At 41.2% G+C, this 15,200-nt stretch overlaps 1 protein-coding gene across 1 annotated transcript; it reads left to right on the top strand.

Moving 5' to 3' along the window:
* Positions 1–10,025: 10,025 nt before the first annotated feature.
* LOC122788749 (homeobox protein Nkx-2.5-like) lies at positions 10,026–14,097 on the top strand. Its single transcript, XM_044055644.1, has 2 exons — positions 10,026–11,531; positions 13,349–14,097. Exons 1-2 carry the CDS (start codon positions 11,114–11,116, stop codon positions 14,095–14,097), a joined length of 1,167 nt encoding a protein of 388 aa, XP_043911579.1. The 5' UTR covers positions 10,026–11,113.
* The last annotated feature ends 1,103 nt before the right edge of the window (positions 14,098–15,200 follow it).

Below are 15,200 nucleotides of genomic sequence, written 5' to 3'. Positions count from 1 at the left end.
AAAAACAAAAAAAATACTAGTTTTCCACCTTTGTAAACTAGTATAGTCCAGTTTTCAGGTTAGTGCTGAATTCAGGGCTGTGTTACAAATCTCTGTGTTTGCCCATACCTTACTTGGATAGAAGGAAGTTTATCTGTTCACCTGTGAGAGAGGGGAGCTTTGAGCAGGCTATCTGTCTCTGGAGGAGTGGTTTCAGCCCAGAAATTAGTAGCTTATTGGCCGTTTTGGGCTCATTTATATCTCTTTCATTTCCCTGCTATATAAACCGCATTTGCCTGGTTTTGTGCACTAGGCAGCATCGGTTATCTAGGGTATAACTATTCCGTGCTCCACAAAGTCTCCTCTTCAATTTTCCCCTTGTAATTAGACAAACTTTCAACTTAAGCACTCAAGCCATTCACTTCTCAGCCCAGCACTTGCTCAAAACTCATAGAAAGCACTTATAAATCCTAGCACTAGACTCCCTATACCGTACAGAAGGACAAGGCTCTCAATTCGACCTTACCAGCGATTCAGTAAAACAGTTCACTGTACCTATCCAGGCATGTCCAAAGGGCAGTTTTAGGTGTACTCTCTAGTTCAACTAGTGAATCTGGGCATTTTGAGGCAATGTTACAACTGCCTCATGTACACAGACAACCCTCTCCTCCTAACACCAAACACTAGTACATGCGAGAGATGCAATTATACAGCCAAACTGGAGGCTAAGCTCTCTCAACCCAAGACTGGATCAGACAGTCCAGAGGAGAAGGGAAGTACTTGCATCACACCACCAGTCTCACATAGACCCATTAAACCAGCACTGGCAAAAAACACACATAAACACACAAAAACATAATCAGAGGCTCTAAATAAAAATCTGCAAAAGCAACAGAGACCTCCAGAGCAGACATCCAAGCAACCTCCACCCCCCCCAACACAAACCATGAAACACATACTTCACAAAAGCAGTGTGCCACGCAATCACAGCCCTTAAGGCAAAATAACACACCCAACATACTAGTAATAGGTGACTCTATAGTCAGGCACACTGACGTCCCACTCACTAGGCTGAATAAGGAGAAGGTTACTGTTAGCTGCCTGTCAGGTGCTAGGATCTGCCACATAACACAAGCACACAGGTCACTCCAGAACAAGTACAAATACGACTCTGTCATTGTCCATGTTGGTGTGAATGACCTAAGCCGTACCTCCCTGAACTACATGAAAAGAGACATGGAAGAGCTCTCTGATCACGTAGCCTCGACCAGTATGACCCTGACCCTGAGTAGCATCCTGCCCTCACCAAGAATGATACCACGGTATAAAGAAAAAATTATCAGTTTCAACAATTGGCTAAGTTTCTGGTGTCATTCAAAGGGGATCCAGTGTCTGTTCAACAAGCCACGCTGCTTTGCTAGAGACGGCTTGCACCTGTCACCCTTAGGCTTTTGAATACTGGCCGAAGCTCTTGCCACCCTCATAGTGCCTTTTTTAGGCAAGGCTCAAAAGACAAACCCACCACCATAAATAGCACAAGTAACAAAAAAACTGAGGGTAATGCTACTCAATGCTGGAAGTCTAAACCTCAAAATGCACGCACTTGAGGCACTTCTCAGTATGGAGAAAATCGATATATGTGCAGTAACAGAAACCTGGTTTAAGGCTCCAGAGAGCACCACAGCACTACCAGGCTACAACTCATACCATACATTTCGGCCACAAAACCTGGACCAAAATACAAAAGGCAGGGGCGGATCCATATTCATCAAGGATACCCACACCTCCAGGTTAGTGGCACAGCACGATGCTTCAGAGATCATCCATGTGCAACTAACAATGGGCAAAACTGCAATTCAAATTGTAGCTTACTACAGATCACCCACCATGTCCCAGGATCCCCATTCCGCATTTCTGGAAACACTGGGAAATATAAAGGTCCTACCAAACACCCTAATATTGGGTGATTTCAATTACCCAAACATTAACTGGGAGAACTACTCAAGTATTAACTCCCTTGCCCAACATTTCCTAGAAATTATAAACTCAAATGCCCTGGATCAACTGGTCAACACTCCCACCAGAGGTGACAACATATTGGACCTGGTCATCACCAATATGGGTGACAGGTGTTCCACACCAGAGGTCAACTCCTCGCTGGTTAGAGCTGACCATAAACAAATCACTTTGGATATCCACATTCTGACCCCACCCCCGGACAAGGAAACCACCATGAAAAACTTTTCAAAAGCAAACTTCACATTACTTATGACCGAGGTGGAAAGTTTCAAAGCCCCCATGCTAAAGGATAACGCTGTCCAAGCTGCAAAATCCTTTACTAATGCATTCTATGAGTACCTACAAGAATGCATGGATCGTGCTATCCCAAGCAAAACCAAGACTCACTCCTCCAAGAAAAGGAAACCAGTCTGGTGGACCTCTGCCATAAACAAGCTATACAACAGAAGGAGGAAACTAGTACTGAAAAGAGTAAAATCCCAAGAAGGGAAGACATCCCTGATCAGTATCAGCAAGAAACTACAATCCCTCATAAAATCATCCAAGGCAAGCTTTGAAAGAAAAATTGCCAAGGACTCCAAAGTGGTTACAAGGCATTCTTTAGCTATGTCAAGAATCTAAGTGGCAATGCTCAGATCTGCTCGGAGTTAGTGCAGAATGGCACAAAATACACTGAACCGACCAATATCGCCAACATCATGGCAGACAGGTTCAGTGCAAACTTCACCCCCCTCTCACCCCCACAAGGGCCTATAACCATGCCAGAAGAATGTAGAGCCCCTGAAATCACAGACAATCAGGTTAAAACAGCCCTCTCCAAAGCCAAAAACACAGCATCAATGGAACCGGATAGTGTCACAGGCTGCGTTCTACATGAGCTCAAAGATGAACTAACCCCTCACCTAAACACACTGTTCAAACTCAGCCTCTCCACAGGCTATGTACCCATAGAGTGGCGCACAGCAGTGGTTATTCCACTCCACAAAGGTGGAGCCACAACAGACTATGGGAACTATTGCCCTATAAGCCTGACTAGCTTGGTCTGCAAGGCTATGGAGTACATCATCATGGAGCTCATTAACAGAGACATTGGGAACCTCCAAACACTGGACCCTACCTAGTTCGGCTTTGTTAAGGGCAGATCATGCCTCCTAAACCTGGTGGACTTCTTTGAGACAGTTACCAAGGCTATAGACGAGGGAAAGGTGGTACACACAGCCTACCTAGACCTCACAAAGGCCTTTGACACCATTCCCCATTCTGGTATTATAGACAAGCTCAACAGCCTAAACATAATTGCTAAAGTGGTTAGAAAGACCTTCTACATTGCCCACCACCCCTACATCACAAGATGGGTTGCCAACTGGCTCACGGACAGAACCCACATGGTGAGAGTTGCGGGAGCTAGGTCCAACTCTAAACTGGTTACAAGTGGTATTCCCCAGCCCTCAGTCCTAAGACCCCTCCTGTTCGGCATATACATCTCAGAGGTACAGCCAAGGACAGGAGGACTATGGCTGACCAAGTTTGCAGATGACTGCAAATTAGGGGCTATAATTGACTCTGGCTGACACAGACATCCTCCAAAAGGGTCTCACTGAGACAGATACCTAGTGTCAAAATCATGGCTTCAAGCTAAATGCCAAAAAGTGCATAGTCATCCCCTTTGGAAAAAACAATTACCCACAAACTACCACATAGGTGGTAGTCCCCTAAGTATGGAAAATGTAATAAGGGATCTGGGAACCCAAGTAGATAGTAATCTCTCCTTTGATAATCACATTGCCAAAGTGGTTAGAAAATCTTTCTATGTGGCCCACCTAATCACAAAACCGCATCCAGATCAAAAGAGGTCATTGGGCCCCTCTACTCATCACTCATCAGACCCATCATAGAGTACAACGCCCCATTTGGGATGTACCTTACAAGACACCTGCAACAGCTGGAAAGACCACAAAAGCACCTCACCAAGAGGATCACTGGCCTCAAACAGATGCTCTATGCAGCTTGACCGAAGAAGCTCCAGCTGTACTCGGTTGCATACCGCCTACTCAGAAGTGATCTCTGCCTGACATACAAGGCCATGCCCAACCCAGAATTCATGGGCATGCTCCACCTAAAGAAAACCTTATCCCCTCAAACCACACGCTCTAGGGATCTAAACCTCACCACAACAATAAATAGGACGTGCTGGAGGGATAGATTCCTGTCCCAGAGACTTTCCATGCTTTGGAACAAGATTCCAATCTACATTAGGCAGAGGTCCTCACTAACACTCTTCAAGAGAAACCTTGATGAGTGGACGGGAAACAGAAAGTTTACCCCAGGGATCACTTCAGTGGTTCTGCTGTACAGAGGCACAGGGAACTAATCTAAGGGGGCAGTGAAAGCCAACACATTCTGGCTAGGCTTATAAATGCCTTCGGGCATATAGCCTAGTACCTACCTATGAACCTAATAATTGTTCACCCATAGCAAGGAAATTGGACTACCCCCTGACCACAAAGTCCTGGATAATATATACTGAAGATAATTCCTTCCCCATTAGCTACCACTGATGCCACTATTTCAAAATTATGGATTGATATCTAATATTAGGAATAAATACTCAATTCTCTATATTTAAATCACCATTAATGGACACCGTTTAAAAGATACTATTACATGTAGCTATGAAAAACATATTAATTTGACACTCACTAATTTCTATTTTTAACACTTCACAGGAGGACTACAATTGCTTTTATCTTCTTACTAGCCCTCAAACAAAAATACAACCTAATCTAAAAATATCCAAAGCAGTGCCTCCTGAATACTTTCAGCATATTTTGTTCCAGCCTAAATTTGCTCATGCCAATATAATCTAATACAGTAACTTCAGCGCTTGCCTTATTCTCAAACTACTTCTCAGTGGCATAGCCGGCCTTAGGCATAGGCCAACTAGGCAGCTGCCTAGGGCGCCGGTCTAGCAGGGGCACTTTTCCACTATTTATTTCCTATATTTTATGTAATAGTTGCATAAAACAGTTATTCTGTTTCTGAAACACCTAAATGTTTTAAGAAATAGGATAAGCAACTAAAATGCTACAAGAATAAGCTTTTATTTACACAAAAAAGTGAAGTTCTGTCCTTTTTATTTGTGGTGGGTATGTTTCGGCCTGCAAAATCTGATGTTTGTGCCAAAAATGTCCCACTTTGGTCACTTGAAAAGGGGGCAACCCTAGAGTCAAGATGTTTTCCAAACAAAGACATTCAAAAGGAAATAAAGTCCCTGTTTACCTGTTGTGCCATGCTACATGCATAATGTTACTTGGCATCAATACCACATAATCTGGAATTAAGTGGGCAGTGCAACCCAATATACATTATAATGAAGTCAGGAACAACAACAATTAATAAATAATGACCCTTAATCAGAGTTATATAGACTTCTTTTACTTAAGGAAATACATGTCTCCATGGCTACCAGCAGCTAGTCCAAATTCCAACTAGGTGTGATAAAAAATCTAAAAGGGAATCCATCCTTGACTGGGTCCTAACTAGCAACCCCACATTGTACCCTCACACAGGCAGTCTCCCAGACACCTTAAGTGACCACAACATAATATACTTTATACGTAGTAGAACAAGCATATGCAAAACCACTAACTATATATCCACTAGAAACACAAAAAAAATCTCTCCTGAGGTCCTCAACACTTTACTGTGTAACTGTGACTGGACCCCCCTAAAAACCCTCCCACTTGACCAGGCTGTAGCATATTTCAACAAAACATTTCTACAACACCTAGACACTGTCGCTCTATTGTGCAAAATCAAGGTTAGAACCTCTACAAACCCCTGGCTCAGTAAAGAAACCAAACAAATCCTCAAGTCCAGAGACACTGCCTGGCATTACTATCAAAAAAATAAAGAAACACAAAACCTAACTAAGTACCAAGAACTGCGCAACCGTGCAAAAAAAATGCATTAGGATGGACAAAAAATCCTACTACACAACATTACAAACTAAATACCAACACAACCCGCAAAAATTTTGGAAAAATGTAAACCAGCTACTAAAATCCACCCAAAAGGCTACCCCCAAACCAACCACCCCTGACACTAAAGTTCCCATCGAAACACAATTCAACTCCCACTTTGTGAACTCAATTCTATCCTTAGTATCACAGGACAGTTCCTTCCTCACTATCCCCCCCAACACAAATAACACTAATACAAGCTTTACCCTCAAAACAGTTTCCACCACTTCAATCAAAGGCATGCTCTCCAAACTAAAAACCTCATCAACAGTAGCTGACCTACTCCCCAGCTATTTCTTGAAACTCACAGCAGATGCTATTGCTATCCCAGTCTCCACTCTCATAAACAGATCAATTGTTGAAAACTATGTACCCAAACTCTGGAAAATATCCTATGTTACACCCATACATAAAGGCGGGACCTCCACTGAACTTAATAACTACAGACCCATTGCTTTACTCTCCCCCCTGGCCAAAATCCTAGAAAAATGCATCCATACCCAGATGCTAAACTATCTCCTAGATTGCAACATCCTGTCACCTTCTCAGCATGGTTTCAGACCTGCCCATAGTACCACTACAGCTCTCCTCTGCTTCACGGACACAGTAAACCGTCTCAAAAATGAAGGCCTGCAAGTGTCAACTCTTTTTTTGGATATGTCCAAAGCATTTGACACAGTCTCACACCAAATCCTGCTAAACAAACTAAACCAATATCATCTATCTAATTCCACTCTTACCTGGTTCCAAAGCTACTTAACTGACAGGTACCAATCTGTGAAATGGGAAAATTCTCTCTCTCCTCAGCTGCCCATAACTATAGGAGTCCCACAGGGTTCTGTCTTAGGACCACTACTATTCACAGTCTTCACAAATGACCTCCACACCTCCACACAGCATGCATCTATAACTCAGTATGCAGATGACACTACCTTAATCTGTGCTGCAGAAAACATTCCCACCCTCCTGCAAACAACTCAACTAGCATTCTCTGACATTGAAAACTACCTTACCAAAGCCCAACTTATCCTCAATCCAAAGAAAACTCAGCTTATGATTATAACCAGTTCTAACAAAAACACTAACAGTCAATTCACTATCTACTCCACAAATGCTACTCCAATTGCTCCAGTGGCACAGGCTAAGCTACTGGGAATAACCATAGACTCCCACCTAAAATTTGATAGTCATCTGAACTTAACTATTAAAAAAGTACATGCCAAACTGGGGTCACTCTACCGTATCAAACCATTTCTTACCAACAACACAAGATCAGCCATTGCTCGCTCCCAACTGCTATCCACCCTACTCTATGCATCTCCCATTCTGACTAATCTCAACAAAACTGAACTAAGCAAAATGGAAGCTTGCTATAACAGAATTTTGCCCGCTTTGCTGCAAATTGCTCATATAGAACTCATCACTGTACTGCTTTGAGACAGCTCCACTGGCTTGAACTTCTCAACCTCCTAACCTACAATCAGCTCTGCCTCTGTCATTCTATCTATTACCTCCCCAATAAGTGTCCTGCCCTCAAAAGCCTAGTACAACATCACTCAGCCAAAAGGCCTCTTAGATCATCAAGCAAACTACTACTAGAAGTCACCAACAGCTACAATAGCTTTGGAGATGCACTGTATAGTAGTTTGGTGGCTAAAAAACGGAACTCTGTCCCTACTAGCATTCAAAACACATCATCCAAAGCCTCCTTTAAAGACCTCATCAGGCAACATCTCAAGCAAAGTTGGCAGTGCCATGATTGCTCCCCAGGCTAGTGAAAGCGGATAACATATACATACTAAATCTAGAGCAATTGATGATAGTTTTTCAATCTTACTCACAAACACTGGCTAATCTACAATGTATGTACTGTACCTGTGTACTATGTATGTATTCTACCTACGTTTCAAAATTCAGCCGTACACCACAAATCTATTACTTACCTTTATTTTTTAAATTAATATTTTTTTGATTGTTCTCTCCACTGTAACTGTTTGTGCCGCATACCACTGTAAAAACATGTCTCTTGTAATTTGTGTGTATACTGATCATGTCTAAATAACTAAATGTGTCTGTAATTTTTCTTTGTGGAGCTTTTCTCCCCGGGCCTCTGCTGAAAAAGGGCCTTTTCGGCTCAGTCAGACACCCCAGGTTAACAAATGTAAAATAAATAAATAAATAAATGTTAACTCACATTATGTTACTCTGTCAATGTCTCAGGTTAATAGTACTGATACTTTGAAAGTGTTCCTGTTTGTCCTTGATTATTTCTGGATGTGTCCCTGATTCTGGTGGCCAACGGTTGAGGGCTGTGCAATCGTGTATCGAATTGCCTGCAGCAGTGTACAAACCCGTAAAGAAATGTAAAATAAAATATTTCTGATTCTTCAGAGGTGGGACATTGCAACATACCGTCTTTAACATTCTAAGTGAAATCAGATTAAAAATTTAAAAAGTATCTCTCCCTGGTTGCGAAGTTAAGATTAAGAGGTTCACACACGCACACACAGACACACACACACAAGCGTGTTTACTACCTGCCTTCCTTCTGTAAGGCTTTATACAAGTCCAAGCCACAATACTTGAAGTAATTGATTTTATTCTTCATAATGGCATTGTTAGTGTGCCGATCTCATTTCTAAGCGAAAACATGACAGTCTTGAAATCTACATTTTTAATTAGGGATTAACTACAACAGACGATTGCTGAACATACATGGTTTACATATAATAATATAACATAGTTAATGAATATCCTTTACCATAAGTCATTATTCCATATAAAATAATTGTCAAGAAAATGGAAATTGAGTTGCACACTCAGATTTATGAATTCCTCCATCTCCTGAAACAAGTAGCAAATCAAAAACTTGAAAATGAAAAGTTTTATTACCTACAAAGACAGTAAGGTATAATCATCAGTACAAAGTTCTACGATTAATGGAGAAGTTCAACTCAGAAGACACTATTACAATAGCGGAGACGTAACAATGGAGTTTTATCTAAATTCCAGTTTTAATTAACTTGCTTTTATTATGTCATTATTATGATTTATTACATACATCTATTGCAGTGTACATAATTACGTTTATTTAAATGTGTTAATATTAAATGTATAAAATGCATGTAGAATTCGTTGTATCTGAATTGTAATATGACTATGAAACTGTTTAAATCTCTACAATGAGCAACCTTTCTTGAATTCTGATGTTACAACCAATAAAAAAATAAAAAATAAAATAACGAGGTTCAATACGGGTCTGTATTATAGGTTCATAGGTTTCAATTTAATGCATAAGTTTTGGTCTTTACACATTGCAAGGCACGTCGCACATTCTGTTTTTTTTATCGTCTATACTATACAAAAAAAAACCCACTCAGTGCAATTGTAAGAAGGTTGTCCTAACAGCCCAATGTCATTCTGAGGCATTAATATGGTTTGCTGCTCTGTCTGCAACATAGCAAGCATTACTTTTTATTTCCCCTTTCATGTTTGATTATTATGAGTTACTTTTCTTCCTCATTTGCCACAAAAGGCGACTTATACTATTTCATTATTTGTTTAATAAACACGTGGATTACTCCTCCCGAAGCAGACAGTCTAAGCTTTATCAGACACTTAAAACATATGAATTTTCGCACATCTCAACTTTAAGGTAGTCTTACTAGCAGAGCATTTAGTAAGTCCCGTTTTGTGGTTGTAACTACAAACACACACATACATACATCTAAACCTCCGCCACAGGCACAAACATTTGGAAGCTGGTTTATACAAAGTAGACTTACATATGCAAATTCACGGTTGGATTATTCAAATCAGCACTTGCACAGGCTGATATTTCTATTCAAGCTGGAACTCATTTACTTCCTGCATAAGACATGTGTGTTCTTAATCCTAAATCATTCACTTGTGCGCAAGCACACACACACACACACACACACACACACACACACACACGAAAAGAAAAACACTGGCTTCATCAAGCCTAGTTGTTAGCCTGCGAAGAATTTTGCAGTTGGTTAAATGCAAACGTGTCTCATTACTACTTTCATCTGATGCATTTGTGTCATCTGTCAGACCACTAAATTACAGCATTGCAGTCATTCGGAAGTGCATACATTTGCATTGTGAGAATCAAGAATATTTAATGTGTGGATAATATTCTGGCGGCGGGCTGTTACCAATTGCATTCTAAAATGTTGGCATCAAAATTGCTAATCACCCTAGGAAATTCATATAATTTTCCAAAGAACCTTGTGAAGGCGTTTGTGGTTATGTATTATTTCTACTACTTTTCAAACCTAAAAAGGGGAAACAATGGCAGTCTGTTTTATATCTAACTTGATATCAAGACTTAAGAAATTCTGCATCAACTGTACGAATTCGTTCAATGTTTTACAAATGTCATTCATTACCAGCATATCTAAAATATTGACATTTGTTATTAAGCACTTCTATCCAGAAACAAGTTATTTCAACTTACTGCATTCTTCAGGAAATGTGATGAGGTCAGGGGCATTTTTCGTGACTTGTGAAGTTGCTGAACATGGGCAATTTTGCTATACTTCTAACTGACCGCTACTCCGACTCTTAAAAGTGGAGTTATTTCACACCAAACCATCATGTTTAAACACCTACAGATTTTGCGAGGGCTAAGCTATGCAAACTCAGAATCCTGTTGTGCCATCTTGATGAGGAGGGATGCTTCATCCAGCACGCAGCACCACAAGCCCAACCTCCTGTCGACTTAGCCAATCTGCGACCTAAAATGAAACTGAATGTCAACTGTGCAAAGCCATGGCTGAACAAGACTGTCACTTCAGGGACAAGAACTCCATTACTGTTTAACTACTCACAAGAGCCACACCATCCCCATTCCTAGCCATCCACAGTCGAGGCCATACGAACCTTAGTCCAGGCAGCCTACTCGGGAAGCCTTTGTGTCAGCGTACAGGAACCCACTCAACCTGCTGCAACACTACACACACACACTAATCTGACACAAAATACAAATTCCCACCTCTGACTCCAGATGCTTGGTATCCACATGAAAAAATCGCTCTTAGCTTCTGTACTGAAGTGTAGTCTTGGAAATGACTAGACGAGAAGTGCCCCTAACTTCCTTCTGGATCCGTGATATACTCAGCTGCTGCAAAGATTCGTGGTCCCCGCGGACCCCGGAGGTAAAAGTGGACAGCCCAGGGACCGGCAAGCAGACGAGGGCAGAGTTAGTAGCAGAGAGTACTAGGTCTCTTGTTGAACTTCCAGATCACCTACAGCGAGGAAGCGAAGAGAATGACCTGCATTACTGCACTGACCGGGCAATTTCATTCCGGTCACAGAAGGAGAGGGGACCCCCAGTGTCCAGCACTCTCCAGCCTTCAGTGGAGCCCACACACCTCCAATCAAACAGCATAAGTAGCAGCAGCTATAGTAGTCAGGAAGAGTACTGGTCAGCGGAGGATACCAGCAGCTGGGAGCTTCCCACACCTTCTTCACACCAAGCTACAGGTGAGGCCTTGGCTGTTGCGTTTTCTGTGTTTAGCAAAAATAAACTCGATTATAAATGATAATGTCACAGTGCACTTTGAGCTATTGGTAAGCAATATACCCGTAGATTATCCAGATTTTTCACAGAATGTTCAGATGTTTGCTTCATATTTCTTGTCTGTTCCTCATCCAGTTTGTGGGTTTCTTGCAAATCAGTAAGAACTAAAGTCAACAATCACAGACATTTGCGTTTCAGACTTCAAATTCTTCAAAAAATACATAATAATGTAAAACCTGTTTTTCTAGCAACTTTTTAACGTCGTAAGAGCCGAATTTGTCCCAGATTTTAAGCATCCCCCCATTATTTTTAGCTTTGTCCAGATTTCTTGTGCTTAGAGGTTGAGAGGTACGAGCTTGCTTGAGAGACCCCCCCCCCTGTCAATTGTCTGAAATTTAGAGGCAGATTATGCTGATTTCGAGATAAGATTACCCTGTTTTGGGGGGTTATATCCAGCTTCTGAATTTGGGATGCTTGCAAGATAAACACAGTTACCTACTACTCTTTGAAGGAAAATAGCACGTTTTCTGCATACCAAATTTGCGAGCAAAGTGTGTGTGTGTGTGTGTGTGTGTGTGTGTGTGTGTCTAAAGACGACAAACCGAACATAAAACCAATGTAACGTTTACGCGTGTGGATTCTTGTTATGAAAACTGATCAGACCTCCCAACCTCAATAGAGTTACCACCTGTCCCACTTTGCCAGGGTCAGTCCCTCCCTCTTTGGGCAATTGTGTCCTGCAAAAATATTGTAAGAATCCAACTGCCCTGAAATATTAGGGCAAAATTATTTCCTATATTTTATGTAATAGTTGCATAAAACAGTTATTCTGTATCTGAAACACCTAAATGCTATAAGAAACAGAATAAGCAACTAAAATGTTACAAGAATAAGCTTTTATTTAGGCAAAAAAGTGAAGTTATATCCCTTGTACTGGCCGTGGGTATGTTTTGGCCTGCAAAAGCTGATGTTTGTACCACAATTGTCCCACTATGGCCATCTGAAAAGGTGGCAACCCTAAACCTCAAGGAGCAAGAAATCTGGGCAAAGCCATAACAAATGGGGGGGGGGAGCAAAGGCCCTAAAATACGGACAATTTTAAATATTGTTCTTACAAAATTAGAAAATTGATACAATAACATGTTTTGCATTAAGGATACGAAGTCTAAAATTCAAATTTTCTGTCATTTATATCTGACTTTATTATTCAGTGATTTTACAATTATTTGCCAGAAAACAACAAATTTTGGAGAAACAGACCATAAATATAAGGCAAAAATCTGGACATTCTGCAAAAATCTGGACAGTTGAGAGGTATGATTTGTACCAAGGTATATTTGAAAAAAAAATACATGTTTAGAAAGTTGCAGAGAACTAGAGGGGCTAGCTAGGTCTAGTAACACCATTTACTATAATTTAATGGTATTATGCATGAATTTCGGAAGTTCTTTTAATGAAGTTGAGCATGTAGGTAGTAGCCGAGGATGTAGAGTAGGGTAGCAAGACTGCAAAGCAAATAAAGCAAAATTTACATTTGCAGTAAAATCTGGAAAATGTCGGACCAATGTATAGATAGATAGATATAGACAGACAGACGCGCGCGTTATAGTTTCCGGGTGATGGTTTTCGGCTTAACTTGAAAGACGGAAGAAGCAATTAAATTATTCCTCAAACTTTTCTGATGTCTGAGTTATTTTGGATGCAAAATTGCTTCCAATTTGGAGACATAAAGTACGTAACACTCTTTTAAAAGCTTATGTTTTTTTTCTTTTCTCCACAGATATGCATACAGCATTAGAAAAAGGAGTCCCGGAGATTCATTCCAAAGCTGGAAAAAAGCGCTCTCGGGCCGCCTTTTCCCATACCCAGGTGTATGAGCTGGAGAGGAGGTTCAACCACCAGAGATATCTATCAGGGCCGGAGAGAGCTGACCTAGCTGCCACCCTCCAGTTAACAGAGACCCAGGTGAAGATCTGGTTCCAGAACAGGCGCTACAAAACAAAACGAAAGCTGCTGTCTACTGAGCTAGGAACTTCCAACACAGTACCCACCCCTAGAAAAGTGGCTGTTAAGGTGCTGGTAAGAAATGACCAAAGGCAGTATTCTCCGGAGGACCTACTAAATGCTCAAGTCCTCCCCATTTACCAGGCCCGCCATTCTTATCCCTACTCATTTTGTTGTGCTAACTGGACCTCTGATGCACCCCACATTGTGAGACCCTCTGAAAAAACAGACTCTCTTCTGCGGGATGTTTGGACAGCTGCTACAGCAGCCTTTACAGGATCGAATTGGGAAATACTCTACCAGCCCCTGTGTAACGAAATAGAAACCCAAGGTGAGGTACAGTGTCCAAACAGAACAATTCACACCCAGTGTCACTGTCTTCCCAGGAATTGTGATGTCCTGTTAAGTAAATGTCTCGACATTAGATCAAACATTCCTGACAAAAGCATCCTCACACAGCCCAGTCCTAGCCTGCATCCGAATCCCTTACGGATGCCTTTCTGGACAGTGTCAGAAGACAGATGATAGAGTTTTGAAAAACTGAGGCTTTTGCCAAAGAGCAGGTGTATTCATTGTGTGGAAGAACAGTATGGCATACAACCAAACTGGAATCTGCAGCTTAAGGATGAAGCAAAACGTAATCATTGTCACGGAACTAGAGTGCTTCCAAACATGTCAGACCCATAGGTGAGAGGGAACTGCAAGTGATTTGTTTCCCAATATTGCCACTCTTCCTTCAATAGTAGATTAATTAAAGCATTGGAATATAACAATTTGCTAGCTAGCTGACTTGCATATTCGATGCCTTAACAAATGGTCCATTGTGCTTTGAAAATAAAGTGAGCTCCTTGACAAGTGGCCTAACTTTGTACCCTGAGAGATGTCATTTTTTTCTGTAGTAGAAAATATAGGTATGCAACGAAACAGATGTCGTGGTCTCTTTTTACAACTTGCAAACGAATTGTGTTAAAAGTTTAAACCGTGACTCCTGTGTAATAGGGGCATTCAAATAACTTTGTGTAAAGGCACCGCATCTAGGCGGCCGTATTTTAAAACACTGTGCTATATAAGATGGGTAAGTTTTACAAATTTCGAGTATGTTTTCCAAACTGGAAAAACTGTGTGTGTGGAGGGGCGGGGCTAAAAGGTAATGCAGCAAGATGCCTTACAAGAACATCAGCGGTCTAAACAAGGTTATGTTGTTGCGCTGTGTTGCCTGTTGTTCAGTAATTACAAGTGTGTGTGTGTGTGTGTGTGTGTGTGTGTGTGTGTGTGTTATAAGTGGCACTATTGATTTGAGTACATTTACAAATCCCGTTACACCGTGGTACTATTGATTTGAGTACATTTACAAATCTCGTTACACCGTTGCCCATTTTCGGGTACGATCTCGTTTTTTTTTTCATTAAAAAATTCTATGTCCCTCTTAAAATGTGTGATTTTTATGAAAAATGAAGTGGTTCACACTTAATAACAAGTATTGTCTTTTACGTCCGAAAACATATGCCTGTTCACGTTCTCTTATTTTGTCACATTTCTAAGACAACGGTCTCTCTCTCTGCGAACACACACACACACACACACACACACACGCGCGCGCGCTTAGTTGAATTCAAGTATGCCAGAAC

This window comes from Protopterus annectens, chromosome 14.part0, assembly GCF_019279795.1.
Source record: "Protopterus annectens isolate FY-2018-M chromosome 14.part0, PAN1.0, whole genome shotgun sequence".
Taxonomy (NCBI): Eukaryota; Metazoa; Chordata; order Ceratodontiformes; family Protopteridae; genus Protopterus; species Protopterus annectens.
The sequence above is the reverse complement of the archived record's forward strand: the minus strand, read 5'-3'. Positions and strand labels throughout refer to the sequence as shown.